The 15,831-nt window shown below is 32.8% G+C and overlaps 1 protein-coding gene across 1 annotated transcript; it reads left to right on the top strand.

Moving 5' to 3' along the window:
* On the top strand, positions 13,094-14,961 carry LOC109327590 (acidic mammalian chitinase-like). The gene is made up of 2 exons (XM_019560766.1): positions 13,094-14,304; positions 14,827-14,961. The coding sequence occupies exons 1-2, from the start codon at positions 13,176-13,178 to the stop codon at positions 14,859-14,861; spliced, it is 1,164 nt and encodes a 387-aa protein (XP_019416311.1). The 5' UTR covers positions 13,094-13,175; the 3' UTR covers positions 14,862-14,961.

Below are 15,831 nucleotides of genomic sequence, written 5' to 3'. Positions count from 1 at the left end.
TACTTGTTCAGGTGTAGGCTACAGAATCTATGTATACTACTTTGGTTCCATCTATTTTGCAGGCACTTGTACAGGAGCTTAAACCTTTGCCTGAAAACCTCAAGTATGCTTACTTAGAGGAAGATGAGAAACTTCATGTTATTGTTTCCATCTCCCTTGATGTTGATCAAGAGGAGTTGTTGCAAGTGTTGAAGAAGCATAAGAAGGCAATTGATTGGACCTTAGCTGATATTCATGGTATTAGCCCATCTATGTGCATGCACAGGATACTCTTGGAAGATTGAGCTAAACCAGTAAGGCAACCACAAAGGAGACTCAATCTAGTCATCCTTGAGGTTGTGAAGAAAGAGGTCACAAAGCTTCTTCAAGCTAGGATCATATATCCCATTTCTGATAGTCATTGGGTGAGCCCAGTTCAGGTGGTTCCAAAGAAGACAGGAATTACAGTGGTTAGAAATGAGAGAGATGAGTTGATTCCTACGAGAGTGCAGAATAGTTGGAGAGTCTACATTGATTTTAGGAGGCTCAACCAAGCAACAAGAAAGGATCAATTTGCTTTGTCATTTATTGATCAGATGCTTGAGCGCTTAGCAGGTAAATCTCATTACTGTTTTCTTGATGGTTTTTCTGGGTACTTCCAGATCCATATTGCTCCTGAGGATCAGGAGAAGACCATANCATGCATAGGATACTCTTGGAAGATGGAGCTAAACCAGTGAGACAACCACAAAGGAGACTCAATCCAGTCATCCTTGAGGTTGTGAAGAAAGAGGTCACAAAGCTTTTACAAGCTGGGATTATATATCCTATTTCTGATAGTCATTGGGTGAGCCCAGTTCAGGTGGTTCCAAAGAAGACAGGAATTACAGTGGTTAGAAATGAGAGAGATGAGTTGATTCCTACGAGAGTGCAGAATAGTTGGAGAGTCTACATTGATTTTAGGAGGCTCAACCAAGCAACAAGAAAGGATCAATTTGCTTTGTCATTTATTGATCAGATGCTTGAGCGCTTAGCAGGTAAATCTCATTATTGTTTTCTTGATGGTTTTTATGGGTACTTCCATATCCATATTGCTCCTAAGGATCAGGAGAAGACCACATTCACCTGCTCCTTTGGCATTTTTGCCTATATGAGGATGCCTTTTGGCCTATGCAACGCCTCTAGTACATTCCAGTGGTGTATGGTGAGCATTTTCAGTGACTTTTTAGAGAATTGCATAGAGGTGTTTATGGATGATTTTACAGTTTATGGATCTTCATTTGGTGCATGTTTGGATAGTGTCGATAGAGTTCTTCATAAATGAATTGAAACTAACCATGTTCTGAATTATGAAAAATATCATTTCATGGTAGAGCAGGGCATAGTTTGGGGCATGTGATCTCAAATAAGGGAATTGGGGTAGATCTTGTCAAGATAGATGTTATTTCACAATTGCCTTACCCCTTTTGCATGCAAGAGGTTCGTTCTTTTATTGGTCATGCAGGTTTCTATTGCAGGTTCATTAAAGATTTCAGCAAGAAGGCTCTTTCACTATCCAACTTGTTTCAAAAGGAGGTGGTCTTTGATTTTGATGAGAGATGTAAAGAGGCATTTGATTGCCTCAAGACAGCCTTGACCATCACTCCTATTATCCAGGCACCTGATTGGACAGTCCCTTTTGAGCTGATGTGTGATGCTTCTAATTACGCATTGGGGTTGTCCTTGCTCAAAAAGTGGACAAACTGCCTAGGATAATTTATTATGCTTCTAGGACTTTAGATGTTGCACAAGAAAATTACACCACAACTGAAAAAGAGCTTTTAGCTATTGTATTTGCTTTGGATAAGTTTAGGTCTTATTTGCTTGGTTCTAGAATTGTTATTTTCACGAACCATGCAGCTTTGAAGTTCCTGTTAAAGAAAGTCGATTCCAAACCAAGGTTGATTAGATGGATGTTCTTGCTCTAAGAGTTTGATTTGGAGAACCGTGATAGGAGTGGAACACAAAATTTGGTGGCTGGCCACTTGAGCAGGATTGAGGGAGTTGTTGATATGATGCCTATCAGAGATGATTTTCCTGATGAACAACTTTTGAATATTTTTTCTTTCGCCACCCCTTGGTTTGCTAACATTGTTAATTATTTGGTTGCATTTATTTTTCCTCCACTTGCATCTAGAGCTTAAAATGATAAACTTAAGAGGGATGCTAAATATTATGTTTGGGGTGATGCCTATTTGTGGAGATTGTATACTGACCAGGTTACTAGAAGATGCATTCTAGATCATGAGATTGAGTCAGTCCTTTAGTTTTGCCATTCTTCTACCGTGGGTTGCCACCTTAGTACCCAAAGGACAACACGAAAGGTGCTTGACTCTGGATTTTATTGGCCCACAATCTTCAAAGATGCGTGAAAGATTTGTAGCACGTATGAGCAGTGTTAGAGAGAAGGTGGTACTCTTTCTTAGAGACAAGAGATGCCTCATCATCCTATGTTGTTTTGTGAGATGTTTTAGGGTATTGATTTCATGGGTCGATTTCTTGTTTCTTTTAGCTTTTACTATATTATGCTTTCTGTTGATTATGTTTCTAAATGGGTGGAAGCTAAGGCCACCAGGACTAATGATGCTCGGTTTATTATGGATTTTGTTAGGTCTCGCATATTTTGCAGGTTTGGCATACCCAGAGCCATTGTTAGTGACCAAGGCACCCACTTTTGCAATAGATCCATGCAAGCTATGCTCAAGAAATATGGGGTTGTTCATAGAGTTTCCACATCTTATCACCCCAATATAATGGGCAACTTGATATTTCAAACAGAGAGATAAAAATGATTTTGGAAAAGATGGTGCAGCCTAATAGAAAGGATTGGAGCAATAGACTTGAGGATGCTCTTTGGGCATATAGGACTACTTACAAGGCACCCATAGGGAGGTCCCCTTATCGAGTTGTCTTTGGTAAAGCATGTCATCTTCCCGTAGAGATAGAGCATCATGCATATTGGGTTGTGAAAACTTGTAACTTGGCTCTTGATCAAGCTGGTGAAGAAAGAAAGCTCCAACTTAGTGAACTCGATGAGATTCGCTTAGAAGCCTATGATGATTCTAAGTTCTACAAAGAGAAGACCAAAAGATTCCATGATAACTTGATTTCTAGAAAGAAATTTTTGGTTGGTCAAAAAGTTTGTTGTATAACTCTAGGCTTGAACTCATGAGTGGTAAGCTTCGTTCTAGGTGGATTGGTCCTTTTATTGTTATTAATGTATTTCCTTATGGTATTGTAGAAATCAAAAGTGAATCCACAAATAAGAGCTTCAAGGTTAATGGGCATCGACTAAAGCCCTTCCTCACAAATCCTTCCTTAGTGGATGAAATTGTGTAGAGGACTCATTGGTTGAACCTGCTTTCCTACCTCCATGAATCAGGGAGTTTTCCTTTCTCTTCTCTACTTTTTATTGCACTTGTCCAATTGATTGATATGTATGTCTGGATTTTCTGATTGTGCTACATTGGAATAGTTTGTAGTTTAAGTGTGGGGGGAGACTATTGTAGGTTGTAGGTTTTGTTGATGCATGTTTTTCTTTGACTTTTAGGTTTTGCTTAGGTTTGGACATTTTCTCTCATAATTCATTCACTTAAGTTTTGATATCTTATGGTATGAATCCATGCATTTCTGCATGTCAAGTTGCTTTTGAGAATTAAGAGGTTGAAACAATTGTGATAGATTTGTCCCTTGTGAGAATTTGAGCCGTAATTATGGATGATGTATGTCATCTAATATTCTTTCATGTGTGATTGCACTCTTGATTACTTGCACTCTAGAACTTGACTTGTTTCTTGTTGATACTTGATATTCACATGCACATATTGAAGTGATCTTGACATTGTTTTTTAATAAGCCACTTAGCCATATAAGCCTACCTTGAACGAATTTATCCTTTGATAGCCCATTTGAGACTTTTACCTCTTTCATTGTTATTTAGCTCATTAAAAGCTTATGAGTGAAAAATCATGATTGTCCTAACCTTAGGGAATTTTGGAGCTTTCGAATTGTTTTGTGAATGAGTATTAAGTAAGAAATAGTGCATTGTTCTTCAAATCTTGTGGATTCTTGGTTATGTCTTAATGATGGTTGATAAAATTGTGTACATAAGTGTGCTTCTAGAAAAAAATAAAAAAGCGAAAATAAAAAAGAAATACAACAAAAAGAGAAACAAAATAGAATAAAAGGTTGAGTAAGGCAAAGAAGATTGGAATTAGAGATTTGGTCTTATTTTGGATTGATTCATGCTTACTTTTTACTTATTCCTCATTGCTCTTCTATTCCATTTGGTTTTACCTACATATCTCATATTTATCATATCTTGGCCTCATTATAACCTTGAAAAGTCCTTTTGATCTTTATGTGAATGTGCTTATGATGTTGATGTTAGAGGCTTGTCAAGCTTATGGTTGTGTTTGTTTTCATGAAGTGTTTTGAGTGTAAACACTTGCAACCTAAGACATATAAGTGTAAACACTTTAGAGAGCATAACTTGTAAGGTTCTATCATTGTTGTGACTCGCCTCTTGGTTTGATTGGTTTCTTGGCATACTTGAATTCATTGGATGATGTTCATGGATATCTTGATTTGATTCGTTTACTCTTGTGTGTTTGATTTTGCTCATTTCATTACATTTCCTAGATTTCATTGTGAAGTATGTGATTTTGCTTAGGTGTTTCATTTTCTAGTTTTTGTGATCTTCATGCATGACTCACTTTGGTGCATATCGGTTAGCATAGCCTTATTTCTTGATTTTGCCCAGGAGCGCAAGAGGTTAAGTGTGGGGGTATTTGATGAACAATATATTACACATTATGCATAACCTTAACTTAGCATGATTGATGATTCTTGGTACCTAATTGACTTTGTTTCACATAGTTTAGTATTTTAGACTTTATTGGACTAATATTCCTAAAATGAGTTAATTTGAGATTATTTAGTCTCATAAAATCTATTATCATTTTCAGATCATATTTGACACCAATGGCATTTTGGGCATTATGAAAGTGGAGGATATATGTTGAAGTGAAGATTGTATTTTTATTTTAGGAGTTTTTTTATTGTACTTGAGCTTTGGGCCCATTGTTTAGGCCCAATTCGATTTTATGTGTGATGGAGGGGTTAAATTCGGATTCCTCACTCCAAACACATACACTTTTACTTTTTCTGTCATTTTGAAACACGCACATTTTCATTTTTCCGCTCTTTTTGCTCTGCTAGGGTTTCACATCTTCTTCATTTTCGGCTTTCATTCATCTTCATTTTCGGTTTGTATCTTCCACCGAATGGAAGGCTAAACTTGTAGACTAAATTCCTTTGGTAATATATCACAACTCTTGAGGTTTTGTCATTAATGCATTTTCGGTTTCTTTATTGTTGATTTCCTCTACCTTAGAAATTGGTTTATGAGCTTATCTTTGCTTAGTTGATTTACTCTCTAGTGCATCAATGCTTAGTTCGTGTGAGTTTGTTAACCGTTTCATGCTTATGTTGATCTCGCTTAGTTAGAGGCTTAGGTTTTTAAACTTTGAATTGATTATCGTTTAGTTAATTGGTTCTCAACAAATTCGGAAGTTAATGGTTGGAATCTGAAAATAATCTTTTGAAACTGAGGATTGAGTTGTGAACAAACGAACCAAAGGGATTTAGTCATTTTATTACATTGCTTAACTACTATTTCTGAATTTGATTTATGTTCATACTATCCAACAACAACAAAAAACCTTGTGTCTGTGTGAGTATAAGGTGTTTGAAGCTTTGCTTGAAAGATAATCCTTGGGAAATGACCTAGGAGTCAGTTCTTAGTACTGCAGTTTTTAATTGTTATATTATTTGTATCGGGTACGGCCTCGATCAAACACCCTACTAATGCACCTAGAGTCTACCAACATGCTCGCCTACCGAACATATTATTAGACTGGGGTCAACTGTTCCATCCCGGTCATCCGAGCGTCTTAACTACTAGAAGTAGTCGCATACTCAACCAAGCAAGGTCGAGCATGACAGACCAAGGAGCTTGCTTGGATGCCAGCCCTTTCATGACCGGATATCCAAGGTCAGGTCCAGGGTCATTCCCTATCTGACACACTGCTAACAATGCACTACCATGCCTACTTACAGTCCCACTAGCCCTTCTAACACATGACAAGAACAAAATGCAATATGGTTGTCAAGCCTGCCACAAGCTACAAGTCAACTATGTACATGGTACGACTCTTCCAAAGCCGCCTAACATGGGAAAGAAGCCCCCGACAGGTCAGAATGGTCGGCCAAGCCAACAATACTCTTTAGAGTTACGTCATCCATCTCAACCACTATAAATAGGGGCCTCCCCCATGAGGAAACAACACACATTGATTACCATTATCATTCATACTTGTTATCTCTATTTCTCTATCTCATTTATTGTTCCCGATCATTACCTCTATAGTCATACTGACTTGATCATTGGAGAATATTTTCAGGTATCTCCACCAACGGGTCCAAGTCAACTCCATCGAGATTCTTGAAGAGTTCCAGCTTGGAAACCAAAAAAGCATTACCAGACTTCCAGTCCGATTAAACTTATTCACTAAAAGAACATGTCCGATGGTGGACCTTCCTAATTGTGAATCATTGCATCTTTTATTCTCCATATTCAAGCAACTTCATTTTTTATAAATCTTTGCAAAGGGATGGGGTCATGGAGTACATAGCAATATTTACAATTTACATATTCGTAGCAAAGCCTACTAAATAAATATTATGTCCTACAAATAACTAGTATCACATTTTGCAATTCTTGTTTGGCAAGTTCTTTAATGCAATAGTGTAATTCGCAATTTATACCATTTAATTATTAGAAGAATATGAATGGTTGAAATTAAAATGTTGAAATAATTAGTAGAATGATAGTTACAACCTTCATTCATATTGTAAAAGCTAGTTATATCCAAAAATAAACCATATATGATGCATTCATTTTCCGTCACCATTAAAATTTAGTCGTTGATATCTGAACACACTGACAAACTTAATAGCAATGCCATAAACTAGACGAACTCAAATCTCTCTAGTGTTGAAGGATCTAATACTTAATAGAGATGGTGATACATGTTTTTCAAAAAACATTAATAGTGTAAATGTTAATTTTTTTTTATAAATTATAAAACTGACTTCTACTTCATATTTCACTGTTGGACTCTCCAATACTAAAGATGATACAAAACTGAACTTGAGGGCATGGTTACAACTTGCAAGCCTAAACCCATTTCGTAACAATTTGCCGTTGAAATTATTGCATTGCCAACCATGATCCAAAATATTATTTTCAAATTAAAATCAATGATTTAGATGTGCTTAAAACCATACAATAATTATCATGCATGATTACAATTACTTAGTTATTTCACTATCATTGAACACAGTAGTAGCTCTTGTGTCAAAAACTTTCGGGAAACAATATTCATTGGAGAAAACATTTTCCTAAGACACTCAAAAGTCGTTCCCCCCACCAAAACATAGCATTGTCAAATATGATCCCTTAATTATTACTAAATCAAGCACAATCTTTGAATCTCATTAAAGCTAGCATCAAACCCTGAGATGGCCTTCCATAGGTGCAATAAGTGCAATGGCTCAAGGTTCATGATGATAAAGATCTTATTTTTAAAGAAAAACACATCTAATTAAATACTTTTGTTTTTTTATTTATTTTATTAGTATACTTATTTTTATTAATCAAATAATTATTTTATTATATTTCATAATTTTACTTTAGGTTCATTTAGTCATGGTGACTGATAATAGAGAAAACACATTTAAAAATTTAGAATTCTTCAAAATTAAAAAGTTATAAATTGATACATTGTTTAAAGTTGGTGATAAAATTATACATACTTTCTAAGAATTTATTTTTGTTGATAAAATTGCAACACATAAAATGGAACATTAATAACTACACAATTTTCCTAGAAAAAATATTTTTAATAAATTTAAGCTCCATATTTTTTCTGTTTATTAACTGTAAGATTATAATCTATATTATGTTTAAGTACATTGGCTGAAACATAAATATAAACTAAACTGTTTTGTTTGGATAAGGTAGAAATATTATTTTTTACATAGTAAATTATAGAAAATGGTATAATGTTATTTATGTATGTTATGATTATTTTGGTTGCTTTTACATTTTTTTAATATTTACCATCATATATTTTTACTATAAATTTTTAATATTGCATAAAAAGGCTAAAAAATATATTAAAATAAATTAAAATATAAAAACAATATCAATATTAAAAAACAACATAACACACAAATAAATAGAATTTGTTAAACTTGAATCACATAATTTACAAAATAAACAATAAAAAATGTCAAGTTTTATACAAAAATTTCAAAAATTTCATCCTTAATTGAATCTCGAACATGTTCTCAGAAGATATATTATTCATGTCTTCAGCAAGATCATCGTCATCATTAGTAGTATCATCATCAACATTTGGTATATCACAATCATGATCATCAACAATCTTAAACTCATGATCTAATGTACTATTTTGTCTAATAAAATTATCTATTGTCATTGTAGTAATAACTAGTTGGACCTGAGAAGAATATTTAAATTTGGGCATGTGATGCAAAATTACAAATCTATTCGTCCAAACAATGATTGTTCTTTCTATGGTGTTCCTAAGCTAGAGTGATGATAGTTGAAGACTTCATTCTGATTAGCAAATTCAGTAGCTCGCTTGAATTCAGGAAGATGATATCGCTCATATTTATATGGTCTCAAGTATCAAAAGGTGTTGGATAATCAGCATCTACCAAATAATATTTACCTGACAAACAACTAAAAATGTGAAGAGAAATTAGAACTCAATAATATTAGTAGGATTACAAATAGTATTAATTAAAAATGAGGAGAGATCAAGTTATGGAGTTTAGTGATAATGATGTGAAGAGTTATGGTGTTTGGTGGTGATGTGAAGATTTATGGTATTTGGTGGAAGAGTAAAAATAAGGAGAAAGATAAAGTTATGATGAGGTAAAATAAGAAGTGAAAAATTTGAAGAAAAAAACAAGCTAACAAAAAATAAACTAACCCATGATGATTATGGAGCTTCTACTTTTAGCTTTTTTTTAAAAAAAATTGAGTTTATAATTTCATTTGGTTGTCAAATATACATAGTTTATATATTTTAGCTTATTTTTCAAAAAATAAGTAAAATCTAAAAAAATAACTCATACCAAACATGCACTAAGCGTGTGTTTTGATATGAATTAAGTTTTAGTTCCAGCTTCTAAATTTTCAACTTATTTTTCAAAAAGTAAGCAAAATCTAAAAAAATAAGTCATGTCGAACATGCACTAAACGTGCATTTGGTATGGATTAAGTTTTTAGTTCAAGTTTGTAAACTGTGAGACTATAATCTGTTAAGATTATAATCTGTTTATGTGTGGGTATCGTAGCAGAAAACTTAATATAAACTAATCTGTTTTGTTTAGGTAAGGTAGAAAATGGTATGAAGTTATTTATTTATGTTATAATTATTTTAGTTGTTTTTTAATATTTACCATCATATGTATTTTTACTATAATTTTTTTATTTTTTAATATTGCATAAAAAGGTTAAAATATATATTAAAATACAATAGAAAAACCAAGATCAATTAAAAACAACATGGCACCCAAATAAATAGAAATTTCTAAACTTGAATTACATAATTCACAAAATCAATAATGCGAGTGTTATGATAACCGGATCGAACATTCTGACCAGTTTGATCACTAACCGGACTTGAAAACGACTCTGGTTTGTAGTCTTAACCGAGTGAGGGGTTGGACCACTTTGAACTACAGAAATTTCGGTTCAACCATGTTAAACCGGTTGAACCGCAATAACCTGGGAAGTAAACCGGACGATTCACTTAAAATTTAAAAAATAGAACACTACTCCAATGTTTTGTTTTATTCCGGTCCAAAAAGACAAAAAATGATATTTCAATATAATTATTAATTATATAAAATTTTGTATTTACCTATAACTATATATTTATAGATAAAAATGATAAATTATATATGAAATCATCCAGTTCGACCAGACGGTTAAACCTAATACGAGACTTCTTCCAATTTGATGTCCGGCTCGGGTTTCACAATATTGGATAATACACAAATGTTAAGTTTTACTAATCTTATCTCTAATTGAAAAATTCAAAAAAATTAAAATAACCCAAAATATACCAACTCGTGATTTTAGAGCTTCTATTTTTAGCTTATTTTTTCAAAATAAAAAAATAAGTTTATAATCTGATGCTCAACATTTTAATTCATGCCAAACATGTAGTAAATATCAAAGCTAAAGTATAGAATATGACTTTCTCTTCCCTTTAAGCGTTATTTAAAGTCAATTGCTTTTCAAATGGAACAAAAGACATAAAATAACACTACAAAGGAGTGATAGGGCATAGTAAGAAAAAGGTCTTTCTATGATTTCTCCGCATTGCTCTGAACCAGAAAGAGCAATGAGAGGCACATGAAGACTAAACATTATTATCTAACACATGACACACACAAAAATTCAGAGGTCTAGTTTTTTCTTAGTTAAATAAATTAAAAATTAATAAACCTAATAAACGGTACCTAATAAAATGCATTCAGTAGCAATACACACATTGAAATGAAGCCCAAATTTTAAGATCGTTAATCTCCTCTTTTCTTTATTCTGAAATATAAACAAATGGAAGTTTGCTTGCCTTTTGATTATTCTACTTAATAATGGTCCTATAAGTTATCAAATCCTTCAAAGAAACTAAACATGCCCAAATATATCCCATAAACTAAACATAATAAAATTCAGAAATATTGATTATATGTGTCTCATTCTCTATCATAGACCAATTATATATTACTACATTAATAAAAAAATTAAGAATAAAAAATAACATTCAGATTAACCAAAGATAGAAAATGAAATATTATTAGAGACAAATAATCTCTATCCCAATACTAAAGACCATATGTCAGACAGGAAGTTCAATGTTCGAAATAGGAAGGCATCATTATCCATCATTTTGCTGGCCACTTCTTATAAACTAATTTGAAAGGTTAACATCTTTTCATTCATACAACACGTCATGCTAAAATGTTAATATAAAAGCTTAAACTGGCAATTAATATATGAGCATTTATGTTCCATATGTAACCAAAAATATTTCTGAGTACTAAACGTGGAGAAAATAAACAAAACAAAACAGGCCTAGTACATTATTTTAATATCTTTTATATTGGTAGTTACATGAGCCGAGGGTCGGGGATGCAAGTTAGTTGAGAGTCCAAATTGCATATCAAATAAGTGATATATCTGTAATTTTATATAAATAAAAGTGCAAAAAATATTAACTAGGGTAATGTATACAAATATTTTTAAGGGGTTCATATAAACAACCTAAATTACAATTGGCTTAGCCATTCCTCATGTATATTGTTTTTCTTGTACTATAAAGAGTATTTTTTATTCGTTGGATAAGGAATTAATTCATTTTGAGACATGTGATTGTTTTTCCTAACAATCGTCACTTCTAGAAATCAAATATTTAACATTTTGGTATTTCTAGAAATCTAGTGAGATCTTATACTATTAAATCAACGCATTGTTATATATATATATAGTTTGATTGCATTTTGGTTGTTCATCATTTAGTGATTTTAATCCCTCCATTATATTTTGATAACTTTTATTTCTTTTAACTTTTCAAATTTTGCTTACAAACTACTCCATGTAACCCGATCTCTTATTAGAACAAAATCAAACACAAAACATGCAAGAAAACCATAATAGACTAATCCTATTCTTAAAAGTAGACAAAATACTAAAATGAACAAAATTAGATATCAAATTAAAATAATATCTAATTATTAACTAATAATACCTATGTGGCTTCTAGTTCTACCAAATAGAGCATGCATTTAGTAAGTTTTTGTTTATGATTGAGACTTGAACTCACGGCCTCCTACGTTTCATTTCTCATGTCTTCCACCAATTCATGACTCTATACATTCAGTAAGTTAATAAATTGTTTCATTCCTATATGAGAGTTAAAACATCTAAACTAAAATTAAACATATTACAGTACTAAAGCACCACCGTCCTCATCTTCTCTTCCTCTTAAAAAAGAAATAGAATAATACAATAGGTGTTATCGGTTATATGGATAAAAGATAATATAATATTTTATCCTAAATCAAAAGGAAGAGACGAATCTACCATCATAAGTCAAATGTGAAATCTTCCATTTAGGATTTACCGGCAAAGGTATAAACATACCCCTATTACACCATTAGTAAAACAGTAGCCATAAATTAATCACTTGGTACAGCATAACACATGACAGAGTCCAGGAATGAGATTCTTGTTTCTAGGTACAAATTCATTAACCAATTAATATGTCAATAGCTGAATTTAGAATTTAAAATCACAATCATGCACAACCATGCAGCTCTCCTTACACTCACCATTGATTAATAAACTAAACCAAAGGACGGCATTGTCCAAATTCCACAGCCACACTCTTACTTCTACTATTCATCTAACACTTCAAACTTTGAAAAGTTCTCGACTGATAATTTAAGAATGTAATATTCATACACCGTCGACAGAAAGATTTATACATATTCATTGTATTATTTACCATTCATTTGTATTAGTTATATTTAAAGGTTAACGATCATTAAACTTGAATGATTGATAATATAATAACAATGTAAAAAACTCTTACTCCTACCATAGATGCATCTTTTTCTCATAATGTAACATAAGCCAATTGCATGATTTCAAAGACAATTACCATAAGCAAAAGCAATCAACATTCCAATGAAGATAACTCTTAACTAATAATTTAACATAAGCTAATTGCATGATTTCCTTTATAAACAATGACATGTGTTTTTTATTAGTTAGGATCTCTTTATTAATAGACAATTTTCAATGATATATTTATCTATTTACTTACAATGAAATTACATTTTTAGTATTAAAAACAAAGATAGAAACATGCACTTGTTGTCTCTAATTAATAGATACAATCATTGACTGTTTTCTATATTATGATACTTACCTCAGCACTTGTCTTTTGATTCAAGCAAAAGTTTCCTTCAAACCAAAACCAATTTTCATGGCAACTTTCAATTTTATTCACTTCCTTGCAATCACTACACTCATTGCAATAGTCACCACCATCACTATCACCGCTATCGTCACCACCACCGCCACCACCACTGTCATCACCACCGCTGCCGCCATAAAAGGCGCATATTGGTTTGATCAAGAGATTTTCCCAGCTTCAGCTATAAACTCATCTCTTTTCACACACATTTTCTACGCATTCCTCATCCCTAACTACACCACTTACGCGCTTCAAATCTCAAACTCTGAATCTAACAGCCTTTCCAAATTCACCAACAGCCTCAGAACCAAGAATCCTCCGCTCAAAACCCTAATCTCCATCGGCGGCGGCGGCAGCAACCCCAACCTCTTCGCCGAGATCGTCGCCACACGCGCCGCACGCGCTGCCTTCATCCAATCCACCATCTCCGTCGTACGCCGCTTCGGCTTCGACGGCGTCGACCTAGACTGGGAGTTTCCTAAGACGGTTGAGCAAATGAGCAACCTCGGCATCCTCCTCCGTGAATGGCGCCGTGCAATCGACATTGACTCCAAAATCTCCGGCAAGCCGCCGCTGCTCCTCACCGCCGCCGTCTACTTCGCCGATAGCTTCTTCCTCTCCGCCACGCAACGGCGGTACCCGGTGGCATCAATTAACAACAATCTCGATTTCGTAAATATCATGAGTTACGATTTATACGGGTCGGGGAACAATAGTACTGGAGCCCCAGCAGCACTATTCGACCCGAAATCAAACATAAACGTAGTTTCGGGGATTAACTTATGGATCCGGGCCGGGTTAAACCCGAATAAAATGGTAATGGGTTTACCACTTTACGGAAAGAAGTGGGTGCTCCGAGACTCGAATATAAATGGTATCGGAGCACCCGCTACCGGTATATATGGTGTCGATGGAACAAAGGCATTTTTTCAAATTGAGGAATTTAATAAGGAAACAAATGCTACGGTGGTGTACGATATGGATACGATTTCCATGTATTCGTATTCGAATACATCTTGGATCGGATATGATGATCCATTTACGGTTACAATAAAAGTTGGGTTTGCTCAAGCTTTGGGGCTTCGTGGTTATTTCTTTTGGGCCGTTGGATATGATAATGATATAATCACAAGACAAGGTAAAAGAAATATTTTAGCAAATATTATTAGTTTGATATTTATCAACTGTTAATATAAAATTTTATATACGATTAATATATTATTCATTTGTATTACTTTTATTTAAAAATTATAATAATTAATATGTGAATGATGGATGATTTACTGACAATATAAAAAAAAAACTTTTACCCTTTTTGTTCATAAATTATTTTCTCCTAATATTATAGTAATGTTTAGCAACCTAAATAGCTAGCACCATAGAGTATAGTAGATGATAATCAAATAATAGAGCACATTTTTATAAACGGAAGAATTTATGGCATATTTTATGCAATTTTATTTCCACTCTCATTCCCTCAAATTCACTTCATCCACCTAAAATACTTTTTCTGATACTACTAAAGGTATTTTATCATCTTTGCTAAGATACTTTGAACTGACGCAAATAGATATTTTTTAATCCTCATATAAATACTTAGTTGCTTTTCAATATTGCAAATTTAACTAATGTCATTCATTGTTTGTTATGTTATATGCAGCATGGAAGGCTTGGATACTTTATGAAAGGCATTAGAGGAGGAGTAAAAAGCTGATTTGCACTCTTGTGCTATTATATGATTCATCTTGTCTCATAGGAAGGTTTAGACTACAAATTCAGAAGCTTTTACTTTTTTTTTAACAATTTTTTGAGAAATCAAACCTTTTAACAAATTTTGGTCTTTTTAAGATTTAATGAGGCCTTACTATTAGACCAACATCTTGTTATTGTCAAGATACATACAAGGCATTATAAGAGAAGAAATATCATAGTTGAGGTATAAGCAAACTCTTATAATATATATATATATATATATATATATATATATATAATTACTAACTTTCATTTTGTATTGAGCATAAAAACAATTATATGTAATTTAATTTTGATCCTCTATTCATCTATTTCTTTGTGTAATGCCCTAATTTTCAAATGAAAGGGATATGTGAAAATCTTAAAACTTACCAAATTAATAATAATCTCCTTAATAAAAAACATATCTCATTAAATACTAAATAAAATATGCTATAAAAATACACTAAATTTTTATAATAACACTGGACACTAAACTAAAAGGGTAGATCATAACCTACAAGTCACCTTGAATTTATCATAGATCATCTAAAATAATTTATACAATAAAAACCAGTTTATAAACAATTCATGTGCATAATCGTGATCTTCAACTTAGTTTAACCTCAAACTCTTTAAACACTTCTCGTACAATAAATGTCAGAAAACTCAAATATAACGAGTTAAATATCTCAGTAACATTATTTTAGAAACTTTCAAACTATGATATTCTTAGCTATCACGAGTGTGGAAAATATACATAAAGAATGGTAATAAGGATTAGTAATCATAATATATCATTTTATATATAATTAATAATTTATAACTTACACAATATCAATTAGAAGATAAGTACCAACAAGACGTTGGTCTAGTGGTGTAAGACCCTAGTAGACCCCCAAGATGACTAAAAAGTTAAGGGTTCGATTCTTGG

This window comes from Lupinus angustifolius, chromosome LG15, assembly GCF_001865875.1.
Source record: "Lupinus angustifolius cultivar Tanjil chromosome LG15, LupAngTanjil_v1.0, whole genome shotgun sequence".
Classification (NCBI taxonomy): domain Eukaryota; kingdom Viridiplantae; phylum Streptophyta; class Magnoliopsida; order Fabales; family Fabaceae; genus Lupinus; species Lupinus angustifolius.
The sequence above is the reverse complement of the archived record's forward strand: the minus strand, read 5'-3'. Positions and strand labels throughout refer to the sequence as shown.

Bases quoted from the DNA above. Each gene is read 5' to 3' on its own strand.
- LOC109327590 (XM_019560766.1), top strand. From the start codon at position 13,176: ATGGCAACTTTCAATTTTATTCACTTCCTTGCAATCACTACACTCATT. The intron at 14,305-14,826 runs GTAAAAGAAATA...TGTTATATGCAG, and splicing joins TGATATAATCACAAGACAAG to CATGGAAGGCTTGGATACTT.